Genomic DNA, 25,166 nt, shown 5'->3' with positions numbered 1-25,166 from the left:
ATAAATAAGATACAAAAGAGAGAAAAATAAAAACAATGTTTATTTCTGTCCCTCCCCAAGAGGCATTTAGTAGAAAAAACAGGACACCAGAGAGCACATGGACTTCAGAGACTTGAAACACAAAAGACCCGATTTTCCAGAAGATGCAGGAGAATTTGATGAAGTTGAATGTATCCAGCTGCTCCTTAGCTGGCTTAAGGCAAAGTCAGGATTTCACACACCCCCAGAACTCACATGGCATTTGTACCAAGATCTCAAATGAAATGACACTGATTTCCTTCAAATTTAATTGTTTTGGCTCAGTCCTGGGTGGGTATAGTCAGGATCAGAAAATCAGGGTAAGAGGAGTAAAGCAACATTCGTATCACACAAATAAAGGTAAGGATCAGGGAGTATGTAAGAATCAAGTATAAAAAACCAAAACAAACTCATAATTTCTGGTATAAAATTGTTACAAACACTGTGGTTATGCAGGAGACTATCTCTTGTGAGTGTAGAGCCCAGGCACCTCAGTTATTTTCAGCATCACACCAACAGTATAAAAAATTATTTTAAAAAACCCCCACATGATCTCCCCAACAGAGAAACCGAATGAGAAGTGAAGCACGAAGAGAGCTCTTACAAGAATTAACACACTCAACAAACCTCTGACAGGTTTTAAGAGCTGAAACCATCATGACCTAACAGGAGGAAAAGGATCTTTTCCATTATATGTAAACCACCTGGTTTTGGGGCTCAGTTTATGGTGTAACACCAACCTCCAGCACCAAACCAGTGTTGCTGATATTGCCTGATACCCCACATTTTGATCAGATGCCAACACAATTTTATTTTATCACTCTACAATAAAAACATCTCCCCGCAGTGACCCTGAAATGCTATCCAGTTTTCTAAATCAATATGGCTTTTGAAACAAAGCTTCTGTGTGCTTAAAAAAGGTGCAAGCAAAGCATTGCTCTCAGAGAAGAGAGCGAGTGGGGCTGAGGGAGGAGCCCAGTAAAGGACATTCCCTGAAAACGTTGTCGTAGGAAGACTTGAGGAACTGGACGTAGTTCTGCATGCTGCGGTTGGTGCTCTCCGACTGCTCCAGCCGATCCCGCAGGTCCTGGAGGCGGCTCTCGTATCGGCGCTCTGCCTGCACAGGGGAGCAAAAACCCGGCTGAAAGAAAGGCAGCAACATTCACCCTGCTCGTGTTAAACTCTTCCCCCAAAGTGCTGAGGAGAGCCAGAATTAGCACAGCTCCAGATGACATTACCATAGATGGTGCTGTGATATTTATAATTTCTGCTCGTTCCCAACTCCATTCAGCAATCAGCTGATAAAAGCAGGAGATAATGTGGCTTATCAGTTGGGCTTTTAAATGTGTTAGCTGTAGTTACCGGGAATTAAACACACCCTTTTGTGAAAAGGAACTTAACCTGATCCATCAGATAACACAATTCCAAGTAAAACTAAAGCAAGGAAGCAAGGTAAATAGGACAGAACAAAAGATTGCAAGTCCTCTAGAAGAAATCCTTTCATCTAGAAGGGGAATTGCATTCTCTGTTACAGGTGAAATGAAATTGAAATCTGTCCACAATACTTGGTGCAAATCTACTTTGAACACAAGGAAAGTCTGATTCTTTTCTTGCACACACATAACTTTACACCAGTTCACTCACATCACTGTACTCTGACGTGCCTATCACTTACTACACAGTCCTGAACTGGTGGCATGTCCTATGTCACACACCCATGGACACACACAACAGCACATCACATTCAGACACAGCCCTGCATGACTTCAGCAGCACATCCACAGGATGATTTATGGAATCCAATTGTTGCCAGGGCACCAGTACAGCAGGACTATCCCCCACAAGCCACTCACATCGTCTTTGCTCCGATGCAACTGGTTCAGCTCTGTTTTATTCCTGCTCAGTTGGGTCTCCAAATCCAACACCTTCGACTGGGCTGCCCTCTCTCTGGAGACTGCTCGTTCTCGAGCTTGTTCCACCTACACAGAACAACAACTTTGTTAAAGGGATGTCTGTGGAAGAATGTTTTTTCCCTACCCATTGCCCACAAAAACCCTTTAAAGTTTAAGTGACACATTCTCACACATAAACAGCAGCTCAGCCTTGTGCTTCTCTCTGTTGTAAACCAAGTTCAGTTCTTCAACAGTGCTGACAAATAGCACCAGCACATTATTTGTATTTCACTGAACATGATGATTTTACTGGGTTTGATCATAAGATATTTTCAGCATTCTTGCTGTTCCCCTTTCACAGCCTGGGTAGCTTTGGGTGAATTCACAACCATGAAAAATCACTCACTTGTCTTTTGGCATCCTCAATGGCCATCTCGAGCTGGCGTGCCAGGGAGCTGCACTCGCGGCTCTTCTCCTCCAGCCGCAGCTGACACTGGTGGATCGACTCCTCGCGTTTTGCTATGACCTGAAGGAATTCTATGTTCTGGGCACTCGTGGATTCTAGTTTTCTAGTTTAAGACAATAAGGGAAGGAAACCTATTCATTTTAAATGGAGTGTGTTTCATTCTGCCTCTTGTCAGGTCCTGACTCCTCTGGTACTAGATTCTATTCCCGCTTGAAAGGTGAGAGCCCCAGGAAATGTTCTCCAGTCCACAAACCATAATTTCAAATATTGAAGGACCAACAGAGTACCCATATACCTGCATTTTCTGAGACACTGGCACTAAAAGAAATGTATAAACATAGGTAAAAATACTGTAGTATCTAGTAACCTCAGAATTGCCAGGCTAGATTGGACAAGGAGCTCGTTTCTTTGCTCTCTAAGCCATCATCCTGTCTAACAACATTCACAACAGGTGCTGCTGCAAAAGCATATAACTCTCAGTGGATAGCTACAGATTAGAGAACCTTGTGGGATAGGCAAATGCACAGAATCCTGGAGGCATGTGGGGAACTGGAACAAGACTGAAGCTGTTTCAATCCCCTGTAAAAACAATGGAAATGGAAGGTTAAAAAAGCAAGAGAGCCTAGTATTTCTAACCTTTCTAGCTCCTCCACCTTCAAGGTGAGTTGCTTTTTCTCCTCTTGGGCAGACTGATATCTCTCTCTTGTCATCTCCATTTTGTCCCCCTGGAGGTCAATCTAAAATTATAGGAATTAATTACTTCACAGAGCAGTCACTACACACACACATGTCCAGCCATCTAAAACATATGCAGCTCTCAGAAGGAAATATGTTCCATTCATAACTTCTGGAGAGCTTCAGAAAGGGAGCCATGGATAGAAAGGAGCTAAACATCCATTTTGCTGATGCTTACAGTCTGGGAAGGTGTAGGAAAACTCATCTGTACTGCAAAAGAAAAAACAGGCCTGTAAATTCCTGCATGTAGAGCAGCAGCTACAAACCAAGCACACACACAAGGACAGCAGCCACAAACATGCCAGCAGCCCACAACAGCATCAGAGAAATCCTGAAACACCAGGGAGGGTTATAATTCCAAACCAAGCAGACTAAAGTGGTCAGAGAGAGATCATGTGCTGTTGTGAGGCACAGCTGTAGATGTCATCCCTGACTGAAATTGTCCTGCAATACTTACACAGTCTTTCTCAGAACAAAAAACAGAAACTGGGAAAACAACCTGAAATGAGAGTGAGAAAATAGTTGGGCCAGCACCATCACCAGAAAACTACAGGAGGATGAGATAACAGAAACAAGGGCTGGCATTAGCAAGTGCTGCCATGGCTGCTAACAAGTCCCAGAAAGATTCTGCCCCAAGGGATGAGAAACCTTTCAAATATCAAGGAATGCTACCAGCAAAGCCGCTAACTTCTTGCACAAAGACATGGCACACACCTTTATTTTGCAGTGCACGTTTAATCTTTTCAAAAAGAGACGAGAACAGAGCCGAAGTTTGAACCTTGCCGTGATTAGAACTCAATCTGATTTCGCAGAGCTCTGCACTGGTACGGGCACTTTCTGCCAGTCCCTTACCAGCTGACGGAGATCTGAAATCATGTCACACAGGTCCCCGTTCTTCTTCTCGTAGCACATGAGCTGCTGGTGGCACTCGGCCAGCTGGGTCTCAGTGTACTTCAGGATCTCAGGCAGCTTCTCCAGCTCAGCAAGCTGGCTCTGGAACTTCTGACGAGTCTGTAATTAAGGAAGAGAAGGTGAGGAACTCTCAAATGTTCATAGGATCAAGACTAAAAAAATTCTCAGCTTCAATTAAGCTTTGTTAGTCCACAACCATGATGACACTGTGTGGAGATTTGGCCAGTGCTGGAGTTCAAAGCCTAAGGTGTTTTCCTGCTCCAAAAAGCTTTCACTTAGGATCTGAAATTCCCCATGGATTGTGTAAGAAGGAGTATTTTGGATTGTGGGCTTCGATTTTACTGGAAATACAAGCTCTGCTTCTGAGGTCAGCTGTTTCAGATTAGATAATGGTGTAACCTATCTAATCCACTGTTCAAAACCACTATTTCTGCAGCAAAGTACTTAGCACACTAAGTAATTTATACACCTCTGAACAATGCCATATAGTCAGAAAGAAGTTGCTAATTGTTCATTCTGCAAAACCCATTGAACAAGTCCTGAGAAAAAACTGATGCAAAAGGCAAGATAAGCCTTTTATTTCCTATTCCCAGATGTTTTTCACTAGATTCAGAACACTAAGACACATGAATGTCTACAACATGTCTTTAGAGGGATAGTTACCTCTTCAATCTCCCTGTTCATTTCATCCCTTAATGTCTCGTTCTCTTTTTCACACTTCTCCAGTCTGGCTGCCAGTTCATCTGCCTCCTTTCGGGCCATCTGTGCCTGGACATTCAAAAAAAGACCCCAGACTTCATCTGTTATAAATAGTTTTCAACACATGTTTGCAATGCCTTGGAGTAATTGAAACTGCTCCAGCTGGCAATAGCTAAGGCATTACAGAATAAGCCACCATGGAAGGAGGAAACACCTTTGTGCAAGGGCTGAAGGTTCTGAGACCTACCTGTGCCGTGTAGGTTTCAATCAACCCTTCGTAGCTCCTGACAGAGTTCTGGAGATGTTGCAATTCCATCTGTGCCTGGTTCAGTTTGTCCTCCATTGAAATCAGAGCAGCCTGAAAAAAAGAAAACATCTTCCATTGAGTGCTTGGAAGTACCTGCCATGTGAGCTGTCTAATGATGCCTAGACTAAGAAAATACACTTTTGTCCATGCAAGTTGCCAAAACTTTCCAGACTTCAGTAGACTGCCAAATTTGCATCAGCAGAGCACAGAGGTTTGGGATGGAAAAAAAGATGTAGGTCACCCACAAGATCATTCATGGTAAAGGACATCAGAAGAAATATGTCAGTTATTTTTTTTTGTTCTGGAGATTACCATTCTCTCTGTATAAGCTACAACAGCTGTTTGTTCTTGAAGGTGTAAGGACAAGATTCAAGATCCCAGCTAGATGAAACAGTAGTTGGAGATACTTGTAGCCAAAACATGGAAGGAACACAGTTCTCCCAGTGTGTACACTCTCTGTGTCTGCTCCCAGCACACTGGCCCTGTCTCAGTCAGGTTATATGAACTGGTTTAAACTGTACAGGAACAACGGGTGAAGTTTGACTCTGTCCTCAGTGGCCAAGCAAGTTGTTATAATTCCACCTTCTTTTCCTCCTAGCATTTCATCTTCAAACCCTTAGAGTCACTGACCTTCAGTTTTTCATTGTCTTTCTTCAAAGCACTGTTCTCTCCAGTCAGTTGCTGTAGTTTATCCACCAAAGCTTCGTTTTCGTCCCGTGTCTGTTCCTGGATCCTCGCCAGTTGCTCTGTCAGGTCTGCAACACGGCTGCCACACAGAAAAAATTAATCCTTAAGTGACAAGAAGAGTAAGGCTCCTAACCTTTGAAAACCAGCTTCAGGAACATGGCTTTTCCCTATCCTTTCATCTTCCTTCTCCAGTCATGTATGGACACCTCTCTGGTAACATTGTTTGACTATTTCAATCTTTTTATACCTCCTGGAAATTCACTGCAATTGTCCCCCTGGAGCTCAAATGAATTGTCTCAAAGATGGACAGGATAAAGATTTGCCTCTCTCACCTCATACCTACCTAATTTTCCCTGCAGCAACACCTGTACTGCAGTGATACCAACATATTTATTTACCTTCATAACAAAACTGGCATCAACTGTACTACTTATGTCTTTTCATATCTTCCATTACAGCTATTCAAAAATATCTCAAAACAAAAATAATCTTAATTCAAAGCATTACAAAATGGCAAAAGAACATTACAAAATTGCAAAAGCATTACAAAATGGCAAAGTTTTAAGAGTCAGCAAAGCTTAAAGAATCTGCCTTTGCTGTGGCAAGGCAGCAGGAGAAATCACATATCTCTCTCCACCTCTTCAAACTCTGCTCTAGCCCTTAGCCAGTGCTGATTTTGCTTGGTTATTTACAAGCAATCCAATTAAAACATTCATTTCAATGCTATTATTCAATTAAATTATCCTTGAACTTTGAACTCATCCCCACTCATGCTTCTTTCTCTGCACTGATTTTCCTCTAACCTGTTCAGTGTAACAACTTCCAGTTCCAGGTCATCCTTTTCCTTCATGGCTTTGCTGCAGCGATTCCTCCAGGCCTCGAGATTGCACTGGGCCTCAGCAACAGCACTTTCCTGTCAGACAGGGGAAATACAAGAGGGAAAAAAGTAAGGGAGAAGGCAAAATCACCACTGGTGTGAGATATGCAGACAATACACAGAAATGCCCTTAACTTAGGACATGCAGCGAATACACTGACAGCTGAGCAAACTGGATTTGTTCTAAATTTGGCATAAATGGGCCATGGCATCAAGACAGAAATAAATTTCATTAGTTGAGAGAAAAGACTCTCCCCAGGGCTGCTACTAGAAGTCAAGAATTTAAAATCATGACCTCAAACGTGGCCCCCCCTGTTGCAGCAGTACCTTTTCTGCTAGCTGGGCAGTCAGTTTCTGCACGTACTCCTCGCTCCGCTCCGCCCGCTCTTTCTGTGCACGGACCGCTTTCTTCAGGGCCTCTTTATCACTCTCTGCTTTGCACCTCAGGTCTTGCAGCTGCTCCAGAAGACAGTCCATCTCTCCCTTAGTGTGATTTTCACTGATCTCCATATTCTGCAAGGGAACAAAACCACAATATGGATTAATGCACATATTACACCTGCAAACCCAAAGCAGCAACGAATTTCCTAGAAATGGTGATGAGAACCAGGCACAAATCCCCAGTGCTCAGTCTGGAGGTATTTGCAGTCAGGTTTCATCTACACAATCCTGTCTAAATGCTGAAAGAGATGGCAGCATGACATCTTCCTTTTCTTCCAGGAGTCTTCTTCTTTCATAAACTGCCTCCTAAAATTTGATTTCTCTCCTGATTTCTCTCCTGACCAATATAAATACTGGAACAGTCTTTTGATCTACCTGAGAAAATTCTTTTTATTGATGAAATGTTTGCATATAATAATGTTGCTTTATGCAGCTCTTACTAGAACAGATTAAAGCTCCTTTAAACTATTAGCACATTTATGTTCCTTGTAACATCATCCCAACATATGCTAAATATAAAAGTCTAATCAAAATACACCAGAGGAACTTTCTCCTCCTCATTTATACTGGAGAACAGATTAATGAGGGTGATCAAACTGGCACAGCATTTTTACAAAAAAATCAAATTAAATAGTTTCAGTTTGTCTTGATGCTTGACTAAACCAAAGCCATCTTTTCAATAATTATGGAGCAACAAACTTAGGAAAAAGAAAATCTAATTAATGCACATAGACCTTAAGGCTAAGATCTTGCCTCAGGCCTCAAAAGTTAAAAGGTTTCTCTTTTCTTACTTAATTTGAAAATCACGCTGTGTGTTAATGCAATAAACATCACCAGCCAATATTTCAGTCACCCAGACTCTGTGAGAAGCTTTTGCTCCTCCCCTTGTGAGTGAATCCAGGCCATGGGAGCAAAGGAAGAGACAATCCCCAGGGAGCAGGGCAGCCGTACCTGCAGCTGTGCAACCAGACGGTCATTCTCAGCTTCCCTGCTCCTCAGCTGGGCCTGCAAATGGGCCTTCACAGACTCCAGGGATCTGGCAAGCTCAAAGGCTTTCTTTGCCTGTTCCTAGATAAGCAAGAACAAGACAGATGTGATTTACTCAACAAACTAACAGAAGGAACACTTTATAATATGCAGTAGTAAGCTCAGATTTCTTCACTGAATGATCTCCAGCCACCTCCAGGTGGACTCTCAGCCCTTCAGTCCAACAACAAGGGAACAAATGAGCAGCCATTTATTTTACAGCACCTGTGAAGGACTGGCATGAGAGGTATATTCTAGAGCAAAATATCCTTCATAGCTGATCTCTTCCACTGCATTTCTCCTTTACTTTCTAAACTAAGGAACAGATTGGAATTTGCCATAGGGAACAAACAGGACCTTAAACAGAATGGCAATTCAGTGCCCAAGCAAAGAGAATTCTACCTATCCATCCCTGTCAGAGGTGTCTTATTAACAGAATATGGAACCACAATAGTGTGAGTATTGGTATCTGCCTAGTTTTACAAGCAAGCTTGTCATCTGATCTCAAAACAGCAGTCTGCAAACAACCTCATGTTTTGGACTGCCTGGGATTTTACAGAACTGGAAAGTAGAAAAGAGAAGGAAAAACAGAAAAACAAAATTACCTTTTCTGCCACTATTTGAAGTGTGAGGGTTTCCACTTCTTTTTCTTTTCCCTGAAGCCTGATTTGAAGTTGCTGGAAAAAACAAACACCATGCAGATGTTGAGGAACAAACACATTTAGGATGGCAGGTAGAAGGCAAAAGGTGTAACTGCCTCCCTGTCAAGACCACCTGATCTGTGGCATGGCCTGTTGTCCACAACAACAGCATCCTCTTCCCCACAAAAACAGGATGCATCCTACTCGAGCAGGAAGCAAAAGGAATACACACACATTTGTGCAACAGGGCACAGGATATCCAGTCAGGACCATATACACTCCACAGACTAAAAAGGGCATTTACCTGTGTCCCACAGCAAGTTTTGTGGCTTCTGTAAATACTCTTTGTCTCAGTTTACAGAGAAGGAAATTAACAAAAAACTGGCATTCATTCAGTGACAGAGCCCAATATACAGAATTATTCCCATTCTAAGCCCCCATATTTTGAAGGCAGTGAAACTCTACCCACTTTTAAATGCAGGTTGTTAACCAGAGGAGCAATGTAGTAGCTCTGATTGCCACAAAAGCTCAAATAATTATTTTATTGACCTAAAAGGCACTAGATTAAGATTTGACAGTGTAATATAAGACAAAGAAGGGCTTGTCATTTTAGATCTCTCTGCTGTAGCATTAAAGAAATTAGAGATTGTGGTTTGCTCACCATGTTCTCTGCATCCATGTCAGCCAGCCTTTTCAGCAGCATTGCTTGTCGATCCATAACCTTCTGGGCATCTTTCTACAAAATAAATGCATGAGAAAAATTGTTAACTAAAAAGTCAGTTTTATACAGGTTCTTTAAATGGAACTGGGAAAATCAACTATTTCTTCCCAGCTGCTGCAGCAATTCTTAGAAGATATACAGAAACATCACACTCACAAAATATTTCACGTATCAGTATCCAGCTCAGAAAGCTCTTCCACTTCCCAGCCAAAGATTAAAATAAAAAGCATGATGGCAATATAAGATCATTCTGAACTCTCCCACTACTCTGGGAAAGTCATGTGGAAGAATTCAGACCTTTCATCCAGCCTCAGTGATGGCTGAGGTAACTGTTACCAGCCTGCTTTTGCTGAAATGGAATATCAACTACAGAAAAAATAGAAATTTCATTTTCCTATTGCTCTTATTAACAGTAGAGAATGGTTCTGTACGTGCAGCACAGAATTGTTTCTGCTGCCCTCACAGCCTAGAAAATCAAAGTTCTGAATATCCATAGGCTCCCATGAGTTGAGGCCTTTCAAGTCCTCAGACTCCAGCAACAGCAGCGTTTGAGACCAGCAGGATCAGCACATACAGCCATATCCAGAGGAGACAGCTGGCAACATAGCAGGGCTTGAACCTTTTAATGCTGTCAGAGACTTAGAGGCTCTACCATCCTCAGAGCAGAAAAGCCAGTTTTACTCTATGAATTAGGCAGAAATAAAGAAAAAAACCCAAATAAAAATTATCCAACATTTATGGGTTGGACAGGGTCTGCAGGGCTGGGAAAAAGAATTGGAAAATTTCAAACTCAAAATTCCCTTCCAGCCCAGGAGCCTCCTGTAATCAGCCAGGCTCCACACCCAGCAGCTCTCACCTCCCGAGACTGATGCTCTGCAAGAAGCTCTCGGAGTGTGCGGTTTGTTTCTTCAAAGGTGCTCAACTTCTGAAGCAGCAGCTCTTTTTGCCTCGTTAGAGCATTTATATCTGTGCTGCTCATGTGCTTCTCCTGAAGGAAAAACATTAAACAAACAAATGAAGAAACAAAAATAAAGAAAGGAATGAGAAAAACAAAACACAGTAACTCGAAACCCACAAAACATAAACAAAAGGATGTAATTGTTCACTTCTCTGCAGAAGGTAACTGGAAGTAAATACCCCACTTTAAAACCAAACCAGCAAACCTTAAGGGTGGTTAAATTCCTCCACTTTTCCTTAGATTTTAGTGGATTGGCAACTATAACATTACTTTTTTAAGACATCCATATAACAGGACAAAAGGCAAGAACAAAAAGGGATGCCTACAATGTTGAGTCTCCCAATGGTATTTCTCAGGGCATGGATCTGTCTGGCAGCTGCAGCTCCATCCCTTTCTGCTTCACTCAGCTTGCTCATCAAACATTCCTTCTCCTGCTGCAAGCATTCCTTCTGTAGCCTGCAAGGAGAATTCAGCCATCAGAGGAACAAGAAGCTTTGGCAGCTTTACCAGCCACTGTTGATATAGAGTTGATTGAGTTAAAATTAATAAAAAGCTCAAATCAGAGGATAAAAGCTCTAAACAAAAACTGCTTAAGATCTACTCTCTATCAGTGTGGAAGCTGCTTTGAGGAAAGGCAGAAAGCAGACACCAGGAGCTTGCTAAGATCACAGCTATGACATTTAGAGGGGACAAATCAGGCTTATACAAAAGTGAGCACACTGCTAAACCCAAAACACAACGCTGTGCTTTTCCTGGGCACTTATGCCACACCAGAAATAAGACTCCAAATGGCCAAACAAAAAAACAGAAGAGCACACCAAGATATGCAGCTCAACGTTTTTAGCCAGCACTTGTAATCTTAGAAGCATTCCTAGAGTTTTCTGAGAAAGGAACAGAAAGTATTAACTTCCAAGTGATACCTCTTATGGAAAATTAAAACTAACTCTCCTAAAACACCAATGCCCCCTGGAGACACAAACTTCACTAATTCTTTAGATACAAAGTAGATGCAAAAATGTCAGACTTGCAGACCTTCAGGATCACTAAGAAAAAAAGCCTATGGTTCAGTCCTCTCAGGGGCTGTCACTCCTGGCTCTGTATGATTTTTATAAAGATAAAAAATTCTCCTTTAGTTTTCAGCTCCATATTTATTCATTTATTGTTCTATCAATATCATCACAATTCAAGCAGAATCCCTTAATCTTCAAAATACTAACAGTAGAGCTAGGCTGACCCTCCACACAAGCCAACTGCTCTGAGGTTCCTCTCAAAGTAGGGATATTTTCCCATTCCAAAAATCATCCTAGAGCCCTTCCCTGCAGTTATTGCAATCTGGAATCCCCTTCTAAAAGGTGACAAAAAATCCAAGTGCATCAGTTCTTCAACAGCAACTACAACCTCAAATCATGTCAGCAGTAAAGAAGGGAGGTGCCTGTGGATACCACAAGGTCAGAAGAGTGAGAAGTGAAGCTTTCTTACACAGTCAGGTCCTTCTCCTCCTTTATACGCTCAATGTTGCGCCGGAGCCGCGAGTTCTCATTCTCTGTTTCCACCAGCTCCTGTGTCATCTCATTCAGTTCTTCCTTCTGTTCCTCCAGGAGACGCTTTGTGATTTCCTCCTGTTCCTCCATTTGCTGCATCTTGACCTGAAGATATTGGAGTAAAACTTAAACATGGGGCTTTGGAAGTGATACACAGAATCCACATCCCAAATCAGCGAACCACTCATAGTCAATTAACTTATTGAAAGTATAAAAAATAATTAAGTATCTCCTCCCAAGTGACAGGACATGAGGAAATGGTGTCAAGCTGTGTCAGGGGATATTCTTCACTGTCAGGTATTGGAAAGGGCTGCCCAAGGAGGTGGTGGAGTCACCATCCCTGGATATGTTTTAAAAAAGCCTGGACATGCTCAATGCCATGCTTTAGCTGATGAGGAGGTGTTAAGGTCATAGGTTGGACTTGATGATCTCACAGCTCTTTCCAACCTAGTTCATTCTGTGATTCTTAATGATTCTGTGGTTCTAAAGTTGATTTTTGTTTTATAATCATGCAAGCAATTCCATTAAATTTCGTAGCATAAATAAAATGGAAAACGCTTGATGTAAGAATTCCTATCCTCAAATCCTATTCTTGTTCACTGATTTGATGCCCATGTAGCTTTGAGTAAAATAATAATACAGAATTTGCCACTCTGAGTGTTAACTCAATGTTAAGAATGCAGTTTACGCCCATCATGATGCATCTTACGAGAGTTGGGAACATCTTCCACGTATTTTTAAGTGGTGTCAAGTATATAAGAGCCTATTTATCTGGAAAACACAACATCACTGGGTTGCACATTTTTAAAACCGAATCAGAAGAAACAATGCCATTGAATAAAGGAATTTTTTTACAATAAAACATCAATGCATTGTGTTTTTCAATTTCATTGAAGAAACAATTTCATTGAATAAGGGGATTTTTTTGACAATAAAACATCAATGCATTGTGTTCTTCACTTTCTGTAGTCATCAGTTTTCATATTTTGGGCTTGGGCAGGAGAGATTACTTGGAACCTAAAGCACACCAATATCTTACTAATTTTATAATATTTTGAAATGTTTCATAATGTGGCTTAGTGAATTTCTCACTAGGATAGTTCAGCTATTTTAAACAATTCAGATTTATTTTCAAGCAAGCTACCAACAGCCTGGGCAGCCTTCCATTGCACCAAGACCTGCCTCCAGCCTCCTCTTGTCAAAGGATCAGCTGCAAACCCCCAGCCAGCAGGTCTTTCCATTGTCTCCTCACCTCTTTTTTCAGTGTTCCCACCATATTCATTAGGCTGTCTATCTTCTTTTCATATTTGTTGATTTTGCAGCAGGCGGGATCATCGTCGTCTGTGGAGAGGTCGCTGAGGCGCATTACGGACTGCATCCTGTCACTCTCAGGGGTACGCAGAGCTCCCAGATGCCCACCTGATTCTTTCTAGGGAATAAAGGGGATAATTTTTTTAGTGCAACATTATAAATAGTATTCTAACATTGCCAAAAAGCAGAGATTGGGTCACATCACTGCAGCAAGGCTAGGAAAGAAAAAAAATATTGTTTACAAACAGCTCTTCTCTTTCCATCTGGGAAAGGTCAAGAATGCAGAAAGAGTACAATGAAAAAGAAGAAAATCTAATCAAAGCTCAAATCCTCATCTAGGAAGTGCCAGGAATACAACAGGCAAAACTATCAACCCATGAGAAAGAAAATATGATGCAATGCTACACAAACACTCTGTGCTTTGGAAGACACTGAGACCAGCAGTCCCTCACTGAGCCTCCAGATGAGATCTTGAAGTGCACCAGTACAATCACAATAAAAAAATAATTGTGTCTGGCTTCTAGAGACAGAAAGGCATGGCCACAGGTTGTTTATGAATTCTCAGTTTTTCTACATTAAAAAAGATTGAAAAAGATTTACATTGAAAAAGATTTTCAGAAGACACTTCAAATAGATGGTGGGGGACAGTAGCCTTCTTTCAGATCTGCCCAACTCTCTCACTACACAACTGCTCTCTTCAACCTTGGCTAAACCTCAAAGTTTGTTTTAAAGAGCAAAACCAGGTGTACCTCCCACTTCAAGATGGTATCACGAGTGCTTGTTTTGCCTGGGGGTATCCAAGGGGCCTTAGTTTTCACCCGAACGGCTCGCACGCCGTCCCCTTTAGATTTCTGTTTGTGCTTTTGCTAAAGAAAGAGAAAGTAAAACAAATTACAGAGTCTTAAAGAACCATTTGCAATTTTTAGTGCTGCAAAACCAAACAAAAGATCATTAAAACAGAACAATCAGTAGTGCTTCACAGGATGCATCAGGTGAGATGAGGTAGCAGCCACCAAAAGAAGGTGACACCAGCCAGAAGGAAAGATTATTGCACATTCAGCTGGCAGGATGGCTGGATGGAGGACCTGACAGATCCCTGGGAGATCCCTTCTCCATCCCAGATTCATCTCACCAAAAAGCAGCTACATCATTTGACACCATGATTGATTTTGGAAAGCCCTGGAAGTGCTTTCCCTACTCTAGCCAACTAGAAGATCCACATTTATTTGTATTGACCTTGAGCTGCTCTATCTGAAGGAGAGTTAAAGTGTTTTTGCATAATTCTAACCTTAGTGAAAAATCAGATGCTGTAAAACATTCCCTAATGGCAATCAATTCATAAGACTTGTTATTTTCACTGTCATTCCATCCCATTATGAAATTTGCCATTAGCAACAAACACAAAATTAATACAAGATTTAGAACAGGATGTCTGTAGATAAGGAAGAATGAGATAGCAACTTCCATCAACTTTCTAGAACAACTTTCCATAAATATCCAGCAACAAAAGAGGATATGGGATAGCTAGAACCTCAGCTTCAGTTTTGCCTTGTGCCTCCTGTGGATGAGGCTGGGAAGAGATCTTCTTGGCTGCAGAACTCAGTGGGCAGAGAATGCCCTTAATGCCAGAAGATGGTGTGAATGAAGACTCTTTTTCTAAGTACTTTTATTTTAATGCAATCAAGATGCTACTTGAAATGCCTAAGTCCTACCTCTCCTCAAAGCTTTCCTCCTAAAAACAGATGTGAAGCCAAACACAAAACATTATCAGGACACACATCCAAGAAATAAAATGATAACATTGGAAGCAACATTTCTCACATGAACATGAAAAGCAATTCTGTATCACACCAAAATCATCTTTCAACAAATCAACATAGCAAATGTGTCACTGCAAATTCAGCACTGAATATGAAATGAAGTCTCATAGCTCTAACACAACAGTAGAACAGACCTGGCAGATTTTGTGATGCTTCTAGGGCCATTCACCTTCTCTGCAGCCCTTACAACCAACCAGGTACACACTCCTACCTGGCATTTTGCAGGTGAGGTTTTCTGCCCCTTTTTAATATGGACATGGACAGGGGTGTTTTCATCCACATGGACGTGCAAAGGGGGAGATGAGCAACGGTTCTTCATGGCTCTTCTCCCACAAATGGGAAAGGGAAATGCAATGAAGGGAAACCTGTGAATACGGAAACTGGAAACAACAACATTTCCTTCAGTGTTCAGAGAGAAACAGTGGCCAGCCTTGGTTAACATTTGAGCTTTTCATCAGGAGCACCTGCCATTTTGAACTTCACTCTATTCTTCTGTAAAGCCAGGATTAACACAAACAATTCCTCTGCTTCCAGTATTTTCTGCTTTTAACCTGGTTACTGAAGATCAAACACAGCTGGATCAATAGCAGGTGTCTGTAAGAACCATTGAAGTTCAAAGTCTTAAAGCAAGTGAGCAAATCAAGGGTTCCCATAACCAACAAGATCTGATTACAAAGAGAAATTTGAAGCAGGGAGGAGAATTAATTGAAAAGTTAAGAAAAACCATGAGGAAATCATCATACCAATCCATCCTAGAACCCTGAACCTGCATGCTCCTTCATATGTGCTTAACTTTGAGCATCTTTTTTAAGCATAAATCCTTTAAAGCCATTGCATCACAGCACTTCTTTAATCTCCACAGAAACACATAACCATAACCTGACACAACACAGAAAAGCCTAGAGACACAAGGTTCAGATCATCATCTTGGAGCCTCAGTTGATGTAAAGGCATAATGTAATTGCAAATCTTACACAAAGCCACCAGCAGCACTAACCTGATTCTGGCAGAAAGGATATTGTCAGCCTAAGTAAAGTTACTTACAGCTTTTTTCAAGCCCTTGGCTTTCCTGCGCACAGCCTTAGGTGTAGAGGAACTATCTTCGGTGTCAGTCGAGAAACACCTGTTACAGAAATAATAACATGATTTAGAGGAAAAGGTGCCAATTTCTTAACATCCTCTTCCCTTTGATTGAAGAGAATAGCAAAGCTCAAACATCAAGTACATGAACTCAAAAAACAAAAGTTAGTGTGTTTCCTCTGTAAAGCACAGGATGAGGAAAGGATAGATTATAATTCCTAACATACAGGCAATGGAAATTGTTTTAAACAGTGGAAATGTTTTGTACAATTACACGATGGCACTATTCACTTACAAACTTTCATATCCTAGCCCCAATTTTGAAAGAACACAGCAGCACTTCCTTCACTTCAGGAACAGGGCAGGGACTGACAGAGCCTTTGAATCACCACGAGTGACAACCAAACGTCCAAACGTCACTGTGCCTGCCTTAGCAACAAGGCTCACACGTAACCATTCATTCCTCCCGCAATCTCCGCAGGTTTTCCATGGAATCTGCGGTCACCCCAGGCTGGCAGAGCCGCGGTCCGGGGGCCGTGAGCTGCCCGCAGCCCCGAGCAGGGCAGGCCTTCACCGGCCGGGCCCGGCAGCTCCCAACGCCCGCCCGCCCGCGCCGTTATCCGGTGCCGACGGCTGCCGCTGGCCTGCCAGCAGGAAGGAGCCCGAAAGGCAGGGAGGAAGGAATAATTCCGGGGGCGCGGACACTCACACACTGAGGGGACACACAAACACTGAGGAGACACCCACCGAGACAAGGGAACGCCCACACGTTGAGGGGACGCTCCACAGGGCGAGGCCCCCCGCTCCGCCCTGCCCTCCGCGGGCTCGGCGCTCTCACCAGGCAGCTGGGCGCGGGATCCGCAGCGACTTCAGTTCCCCATCAGTGCGGTGAGAGGTGGAGGGGCGGCTGTGGACTGAGTTGTGGGCACCTTGCACGCACCAGGCACAGGAGGAGCGGCCGCAGGGTCCCGGCCGCCGTCGCCGGCGTCCCCCCCGCGGCTCCACCATTGGGCGATTCGAACGGCCCTGAGCGGTGGTAACCGCCCCCGGTAACCGCCCGCAGCGCCATGCGGCCGGCACGAGCGGCCTCGGGCGGCCCGGCCCCACCGGCCGCAGCGCCCTCACGGCCGCGGCACCCTCAGGAGGGGCTGCTCATCCCTACAGAAATGGGGAGGGCTGAAAAGAGCATGAAATAAGTGGATTCATAAGTCAGTTTTCTTGGCGTTGCCTTTGAGATGAGTTTTACAGTCTTAAAGGTGACGCCAGAATTGTGTACACCGCCACTTTTCCTGTTAAGCAGAACTTTGTGCAGTTCTGGCCGTCCCCAACACAAGGCCATGGAAATGTTGGAGGAGACCACAAAGTTGATAAGGGGATTAGAGCACCCTCCATATAAAGACAGGCTGAGAGAGTTGGGGCTGCTCAGCCTGGAAAACAGAAAGGTCGTGCGGAAACCTCAGAGCACCTTGCAGGATCTGAAGGGGGCTACAAGAAAACCAGAGAGGGACTCCTTATCAGGAACTGTAGTAATAGGACAAGGAGAAAATTGAAAGGGGGGAAATTTAGGCTAGATACTAGGGAGAAATTCTTCCCTGTGAGGGTGGTGAGACACTGGCACAAGTTGCTCAGGGAGGTTGTGGATGCCCCAACCCTGGCAGTGCTCAAAGCCAGGCTGGATAAGGCCTTGAGAACCTGGTCTAGTGGGAGGTGTCCCTGCCCATGGCAGGGGAGGTTGGGAGTAATGATCTCTAAGGTCCATTCCAATCCCTTAACATTCTAAGACTCCATAGAAGGTGATAAAAAAACCTGAAACAAGCTTTATTTTATGTAATATTATTGGCATGTTAGTGTTATGGATATTCATCTTGAGAGGACTGATTCATGTACCACAGCAAGGAGAAGCGGAATCACTGAGCCCTTGGTGCTTCAGATCCTCATTTAACATGAAAATCTCTTCCTCTCTCTCAGGTTGAGGTGGATGCTGAAATTATCATCAAGGGTTTCTTCAACCTCCTGTTTATGCATGCTCAATAAAATTCTTTAAAAGAACGTTGCCTGTTGAAACTACAGACACAAGTTTCAGTATAGAGCAGTTTAAAGAAATACAAGTCACAGCAGCCACGCAGCCATTTGTACTGTAAACATTTTCATTCTCCTTTCAATGTCAGATTTGAATTTGGAACTAGTCCTCCATTCAGTAAAAACGCAAACCTCTATCACCACCATTGTTATAACCAATTAAGGTACTCTCCCTGAACACACACTGCACAAGCAGTTGTATTTACAGACCAACTTCAGCTGCACCTGAAATATCACAACAAATCAGATTCCCTGAAACCTGCCTGTTCTTCTAGGGAAACAGAACTTGATCAAGGTGATAATTAAGGATACTTGGGCTGTTTAGAGGATCACTCACATTTGAACCTGCAATGTCTATGACAAGTACGGTTTCTGCAGTTAGGGAGGGACTTTGACAAGGGGTAGTGGCTTCCCACTGACAGAGAGCAGGGTTACCCGGGATGTTACAAAAACCATCCCCCCTGTGAGGATGGGGAACACTGGCACAGCTTGCCCAGAGAAGCTGTGGCTGCCCCATTCCTAGAAGTGTTCAAGGTCAGGTTGGACAGGGCTTGGAGCAACCTGGTCTAATGGAAGGTGTCCCTGCCCATGGCAGGGGTTGGAATAGGATGGTTTTTAAGGTCCCTTCCAACCCACATCATTCTATGATTCTACCCAGCACAGCTCAGAAGACTTAGCTGCAGGTACAGCTCCTAATCTGATTGCCACATCAGCAAATCCTTTGTTACTCTTGCAGGACAGAAACATCTAGAGATCCCCTGGCCATGCAGATGGCTCTTAATCCTTCTTCTCCTAAAACAAGAACAAACTGATCTTCACGGACATTCCAGAGAGACCTCATGCAAGACAAGCCTTTCCAATAACTGCTCTGCATTTGTGATTTCAGTGTAGGCCATGTTCTTTGGGTGTAAAGGGTACAGTAAGAACTCAGATCTCACAAAGAGGACAGAATAAAGCCAGCCTTTATCCTTGCAGACCGTACAGAATCAAATCCTGAGAGAACCGTTTACATGGAAGAGTGAAAGCAGATGCCTTGCTGAGTGCAGCCTTGCTGCTGTCAGAGGAAGGGCGCCTTCTCCAGCACTGCAGATTCCTCCAGTTCCCTCAGCACTAGGTTTACAAGATTCTATTGCAGGAAATATTGTCACTTAAAAACCAGTATCCAGTGTCTTAGTTAGGAAAACACTTCAGGTGACCTGGATGATAGCAGAAGACAGCCTGAGGCAAAAGCTGGTCAGGCCTACCACATCTGACACAGCCATAACACCAGCCAAGAGCATCTTGCTTTTACAGTAACCTGCTCTGAGGGTGTCTCTTATCTGAAAGAAGCCTTTTCATTGCATTCTTCAGTTCAAAGCATCTCCTTTCCAGCAGCAACCAAAATCTCTTTCTTTTACCTGTCCCCATCCTTCTACAAACACCAAGCTGGACCCTTCTCTCACAGCAACTTGATGTTCTGAACAGGGTGATCTCTGTGTCCACAAGTCAGTCCATTAGGTGTGACCAGTCAACTCTAAAAATAAAAGCCATTTCTTCTGAAGTTTTCACCATGCAAGTACTTCAGGGAGGCAGCTGCAGCTGGCATCAGATTGCAACTCCAGTTTTTTCAATGACTTCTTCCATGCGCTGGTACCAAGGCTGAATATTGGTGTGAGCCATCATGTCATCAAAGGCTTCCAGCCCTTCCATGACCCGGAGTACCCCGTACACTGCCTGTGAGAGCAGAGAGGTCAGAACAACACTGAGAAAGCAGTGGAGAATGGCTTAGGGTACAAGTGTCTCAGTAGCCGAGCCAGTATGGCTCCTCCCCTGCCCTGCCATCTGATCCATCCTTCTGATTAGCAAGGAGGAGTGAATGGCAGAAAGGTAATTAAGAATATGCATGTTTTTCCATGAGGAAATAGTAAGGATCAGGATCTATGTGCAGTTATGGGGAAGTCCCCACCATGTGGGAACTGTATTACTGCACAAAGGACAATATCTCACGTAGCTCAACTTCCCTGCTTGTACTTCTATTAAGCATTAACCATCTCTGTATTAACAGAGATGAGTAGCAGGATAATTTGTGATCCACCTGACAATAACCAAAAGGATGAAGCCCTTACCAGGTCAGCGAGGTTTGGCTGGTTCCCACCCATGAACAGTCGATTTTTGCCAACAGCTTTCACCCACTCGTTAACTGCTTGATACAAATCTTCTCGGACATCATCTCGAAGCTGGTGTCTGCATAAAGAGAAGAATCAGTTTTTAACACACAAATTTGTTTCTTTCTTTAACCTTCTATCACCTCTCACCTTATGGGCTGGTCTTGATTTGCAAGTAAGGGCAGTATTTCAGAGTGAAGGGGCAGTCAGTAATTAAATAGTGGATGAGTAGAGAGGTTCAGTACCTCCAGTTACAGAAGTACAGTTGTTACTCATACAGGATTAAATGGTTCAGTTTAAAACTCTAGAGGTTCTGCTCTTTGACAGCTGGGGTTCACAGTAAGGAGGAGCTATTTCTCCTCTTGTGTACTTGGTGCTTAGTGATACCAACCTTTTCTTCAGCCTCTTGCTAACGAAGAACATGGCAACAGCCCCCACGTATTTGGCAAAGAGACCTTCCAAGGTGCCAAACTTCCCCTCACGCACAATGTAATCAAAAGACGCCAAGGCTTCTTTGGGGGTGCGGTAAACATTGGGGGAGATGAGGTGAACAAGCCAATCATCTGCCCATTTTCTCCATTTCATTTCTTCCCTGCAAGGAATCAAAGTTTTCAGTGAACCAGGTACATATAGAAGGGCTACAGGAGGCAGGATCACATTTGCCTTAGCCAGAGATCCTTCCAAGGTCAAACACTCTTACCCAGGTACTCTGATGGCCTCTCTAAAATGCAGTCAGCATTGTTATCTTTGGCAAGGCTCCTCCAATCTCCAACTGAATGTAAGACTAAGATAGAGCATTAGGTTCTCTGCTCAGTATGAGAAATAAGCAGGAACAGAAATTTTCCCTCAATAGCATTCCTCTGTGGCACAAAGGAAAGGCCAAGAAGGAAACTGGAGGCAGCTGAAGGCCTGTGTGACCATGGTGGTGGTAACCAGGCTGTCTAACAGCTTTGTTTTGAATTATGTAACAAACACAGCAAACCAACCAATGAGGCTTGAAATACTAACAGGAGTGAGACAAGACTAGTCAGCCCTAGTGGGATTTTACATCTACATCAACCCTGAGTACATATGGAGGAGGCTGTAACCCTAATTGGAGAGCCCAGAAACTGAAGAGCACTTACACTCTCACTTCTTTGACAGGATAGACTCTTTTGGTCTCCTTCTCATCCAGCATGAGCCAGTATTTATTCTCATATTCGACCACCTCCTTGCCTTTTTCAGTCACTGTTTTAACAGGTGGATAAAAGGACACGATTTCTTCTAAGCTATTCCTCCTGTGAACAGAAACACAGTTAGCACTGATCTGGCTCCTGCAAAAAAGGAACAAGAGCAAAGGCCAGATTCAAAGACACACGCTATAAAATGTATTACTCTAAAAGTAAGTGCACCATGTTCCAGATTCTATTTGAAAAAAAAAAAAAAAAAAAGAGAGACTGGAACAGCTACTTGCAAATAACTATTATTAGTGCACATACCTTTGTCTGTGGTGGAGCAGAAATTTCTGCAGGCATAAAACTTCCTACCATTCTCAAGTCTACCTAAAGGACAGGCCATAGGCACAACAATGCCATTTCATTCTAGATGTTATAACTGACTAACTGTAAACTCAGTTCCAGGACTAACACTAGTCCATGTTTAAGTAGGTTTTGTGCAAACAGAATCTCACAGATGAGAAAGTACTTCTGAAAGGTACAAGCTTTGCTTTACATCACACACATCATGACATATATAGGCATCACCCATAATATCACAACCAGGCTCAGGTCACCCAGAGCTTCAGAGCCTGAGGTCAGCAAGACACTTAGAGCAGTCTTCTAAAACTCTACTTAATCTGGGCCCTCCATATTCAACTCTTCTCTCAACACCCTGTTTTCTTACCTGGAAACAAGATAGGTCTTTATTGCACTGATTATCACCGAGGAGTCGTTCAATTGCTGAAAAACAAAAGCAACCATTTAAAAGAAACTGGTTAAATTGAAAAGGAAATTCTTCTAATCTTTTCCCCAAGGCTCCAAGTCAGGGAGACTTACCAGAGGGCTCCCAGCATTGGCTAGCAGGATGGGCACCTTTCTGTAGGAAGAGAATTTGATTTCTTTCCTCATGATTGGGTTCACTTCCACAATTTCATAGGGCAGTCCATGATAATCAAGAAAAGCTCGGACTTTGCTGCAGAAAGGGCATGTTTTATACTGGTAGAGAGTGAGCTGCAGGCTCCCTGCAGGCAGCTGGGGAAGAAAGAGAACAGAAGATTAAATTTTCTGCTAAAAACATAAACACTACCTTCCTTCCACCTTTATTTCTGTCCTAAATGTTCTGACATTCAGTGTCTATATCTGATCACAAGCATATCTTGGCTATCAGATGCTTTCTTTAAATGGCGACAAATATTAAAATATTCACCATCCACTGGGACCAATAACCTGTTTCTCTTCACGTCTATTTAATGTGCTGGAAATTCCTACTCACAGCCAGGAAAAAAAGTTAAATCCAGGCAGTTTACCCCTTTATGGTTTCTATTCTGTAAAACAGAACTTTATAGAAAAACACAACCATTTGCGGTAATATTCAAATAAACAAAAATAAAGCCTTTACAAGACAATCCTTCCCCCACAACAGCCTCTGTTGAGGCCACAAGATGGGGAGAGCAGAGTTTGCATTTGATTTTAGGCAGGTGTCTGCCCAAATTCACATTCCTAGGATTAACCAACCTGGGCACAGCTGGGACAAGGCAGGGAAAGCCCAGGGCCACCATGACATCAGCTACGGGATGTTTGGCAAAGCTGCTGCACCTCAGCAGCCCGACAGGCCGTGCCACTCATTCCGCACACATTACAGAACAAATGCAACCACCCCGCTTTGTTTCTCATTTACAATTTACTGGGTTACACAACCCTGCGCGGGTGCTGCAAAAAAGCAACAACAGAAAAGGCTCCACACCCCCAAGGAAGCCCTCACTGACAGCCTTTCCTTACGGCTCCTCAAGGAATGCTCTGCCAGGGGCCTCCCAGACCGTTCTCAGCTCTTCCCTCACTCAAAGCGGGGCAGAAGGAGCCGCTCGGCCCGCAGGGAGCCGCTGTCCCCGGGGGCTCGCGGCCGCCGCAGCGGGGTCCCCGCAGGCCTCGGGGAGGGCACGGCGGGGATCAGGGGGAGCCGGCGTTACCTCAGCGGCCGAGTGCTCCCGCAGGCGCTGCCGCGCCGCCAGGCACAGCCCGGCGGTGCCGCCCAGAGCGAACGCAGCGCCCAGCACCAGGCGGCCGCCGCTGCTGCCTCCCCGTCCGGCCGCGGCGCCGAAGGCTCGTCCCGGGGCCCGCAGCCGCCAGGCTGGCGGCAACAGCAGCGCTCCGAGCCGCCAGACGCGGCCGGCACCCGCCATCTTCGGCTGAGGGCGGGCGGAGAGCGGCCGCTCCGCCCCGGGCACGGCGGCACCGCCCCGGCACGGCCGCGGCTCGGGGCTCAGGGATCGGGGCTCGGGCATGGCAACCCCGCGCTTGCCTAGGGCGCGCCCTGCACGGGACAGCCAACACGGGGCGGACCCGCTGCCCTTTAATTATCAAATCTGAGAACACACCAGAGCCTAAACTGAGAGTAAAAGAATCAGTTAAAAGGGTGAGGGAACTGGGCCTGTTCAGCCGCGAGAGAAGGCAGCTGAGGGGATTTCATCGATGTCTATCAGTATCTGCAGAGAGGGGGCATGGAATGGACCAGGCCGTGGTGCCGAGTAATAGAACAAGAAGAACTGGCAGGAACTGATGCACAGAAAGTTCCTCCTGGACATGAGGAAAAACTTCTTTCCTGTGTAGTGACCGAGCCCTGAACAGGTTGCCCAGAGAGGGTGTGGAGTCTTCCTCACGGGGGATATTGCAGAAGTGTCTGGACACAATCCTGTGCAGTGTGTGCTGGGGTGACCCTGCTTGAGCAGGAAGGTGAGACCAGATGATCCACTGTGATCCCTTCCAGCCTGACCCCTTCTGGGATTCTGTGGTTCTCTGACCTGTGGGGCTGTGGAGTCTGACCAGCACATGTTCACAATGCAAGTGCACATCTCCACACTGACAGTCTTCATCTGTTTTATTAACATGTGGTTACATCCATTCATTACACTTATATTCAATTTCCCTATTTGATGTGCAACACAAGCCTAACTCTGCAGTGCAGCAGGGTTATTACTCACAGAATGGAGGGGTGGCTGCAGTGTTAAATGGTGATATGACATTTTCTGTTGTCTTTGTCCCAAATACCCAGTTAATAACAGAATCCTTGATCTCAGGAGCACTGCTTGAATCAATGCTCTAATTGTGGGTTATTTTCATCCCAGTGTCTTCTCCCCCAGGGATGAAAACACCACAGAGTGATGAGATCTCCTCAAGGTGACTGAGGTGTGGCTGATACCAGGCCAAAGACAGGGAAGGGCAAAGTGAATCGTGCTTGTTGGTTTAGGGAAGGAGTGTGAAGGTGACCTGAGGCTGGTTCAAGCCGCTTAGTGGATGAAGCAGAGCTGGAGACAGGGTTGGAGTTGGGAGTTGAGCAGCAAAGCCCTAGCCGGGACGGGATGGTCCGCACGGACAGAATGCAGATTTATCCATATGGAACATCACTTGTGTAGGGAATGAAGCGCCTAGTGCTGATGACGGCCTCTAAGCGGGGAAGTCTGTGAGGACCTGAGGACACTTGGGGAGGGCAAGGACACAGCCTAGCGCTGGGCACGCGTTTGGGAACAATCCCCGGGAAACGGGGATGGCGGCGCTGACTCCCGGGGCCGCCCCTGCCCGGCGCTGCTCGCCGCGCCCGCCCGCGCGCCTGCGCCCCGC

The 25,166-nt window shown here is 44.4% G+C and overlaps 2 protein-coding genes across 8 annotated transcripts; both read right to left on the bottom strand.

Moving 5' to 3' along the window:
* Window positions 1-19: 19 nt before the first annotated feature.
* ODF2 (outer dense fiber of sperm tails 2) lies at window positions 20-17,269 on the bottom strand. Of its 7 annotated transcripts, none has more exons than XM_074556027.1 (21): window positions 16,880-17,114; window positions 16,097-16,175; window positions 15,264-15,432; window positions 13,982-14,098; window positions 13,174-13,350; window positions 11,860-12,026; window positions 10,707-10,836; window positions 10,279-10,410; window positions 9,363-9,437; window positions 8,666-8,737; window positions 7,986-8,102; window positions 6,921-7,106; window positions 6,520-6,629; window positions 5,660-5,795; window positions 4,970-5,080; window positions 4,687-4,791; window positions 3,964-4,122; window positions 3,013-3,113; window positions 2,317-2,479; window positions 1,872-1,997; window positions 20-1,135 (listed from the first exon to the last, which is right to left on the bottom strand). In XM_074556027.1, exons 3-21 carry the CDS (start codon window positions 15,369-15,371, stop codon window positions 959-961), a joined length of 2,469 nt encoding a protein of 822 aa, XP_074412128.1. In that variant the 5' UTR covers window positions 15,372-15,432; window positions 16,097-16,175; window positions 16,880-17,114; the 3' UTR covers window positions 20-958. The 7 variants fall into 7 exon arrangements, with proteins under 7 accessions (XP_074412128.1, XP_074412130.1, XP_074412129.1 ...); XM_074556029.1 differs by having other exon boundaries at window positions 16,971-16,989; XM_074556028.1 differs by lacking the exon at window positions 16,880-17,114 and adding an exon at window positions 16,428-16,832.
* A 652-nt stretch (window positions 17,270-17,921) lies between these two features.
* PTGES2 (prostaglandin E synthase 2) lies at window positions 17,922-23,848 on the bottom strand. The gene is made up of 7 exons (XM_074556031.1): window positions 23,519-23,848; window positions 22,389-22,583; window positions 22,237-22,292; window positions 21,480-21,632; window positions 20,747-20,947; window positions 20,317-20,434; window positions 17,922-19,924 (listed from the first exon to the last, which is right to left on the bottom strand). The coding sequence occupies exons 1-7, from the start codon at window positions 23,831-23,833 to the stop codon at window positions 19,796-19,798; spliced, it is 1,167 nt and encodes a 388-aa protein (XP_074412132.1). The 5' UTR covers window positions 23,834-23,848; the 3' UTR covers window positions 17,922-19,795.
* Between the last annotated feature and the right edge of the window lie 1,318 nt (window positions 23,849-25,166).

Source organism: Zonotrichia albicollis, chromosome 21 (genome assembly GCF_047830755.1).
Source record: "Zonotrichia albicollis isolate bZonAlb1 chromosome 21, bZonAlb1.hap1, whole genome shotgun sequence".
Classification (NCBI taxonomy): Eukaryota; Metazoa; Chordata; class Aves; order Passeriformes; family Passerellidae; genus Zonotrichia; species Zonotrichia albicollis.
This window is presented reverse-complemented; position numbering and strand designations above follow the sequence as displayed.

Bases quoted from the DNA above. Each gene is read 5' to 3' on its own strand.
- ODF2 (XM_074556024.1), bottom strand. From the start codon at position 17,140: ATGGTGGAGCCGCGGGGGGGACGCCGGCGACGGCGGCCGGGACCCTGC. The intron at 4,123-4,686 runs GTAACTATCCCT...CCTTAATTACAG, and splicing joins TGAACAGGGAGATTGAAGAG to ACTCGTCAGAAGTTCCAGAG. The intron at 2,480-3,012 runs GTTAGAAATACT...GTCTTAAACTAG, and splicing joins AAGGTGGAGGAGCTAGAAAG to AAAACTAGAATCCACGAGTG.
- PTGES2 (XM_074556031.1), bottom strand. From the start codon at position 23,833: ATGCCCGAGCCCCGATCCCTGAGCCCCGAGCCGCGGCCGTGCCGGGGC. The intron at 22,584-23,518 runs GTAACGCCGGCT...TTTCTTCCCCAG, and splicing joins GGGAGCACTCGGCCGCTGAG to CTGCCTGCAGGGAGCCTGCA. The intron at 20,948-21,479 runs GTAAGTGCTCTT...GATTCCTTGCAG, and splicing joins CCTGTCAAAGAAGTGAGAGT to GGAAGAAATGAAATGGAGAA.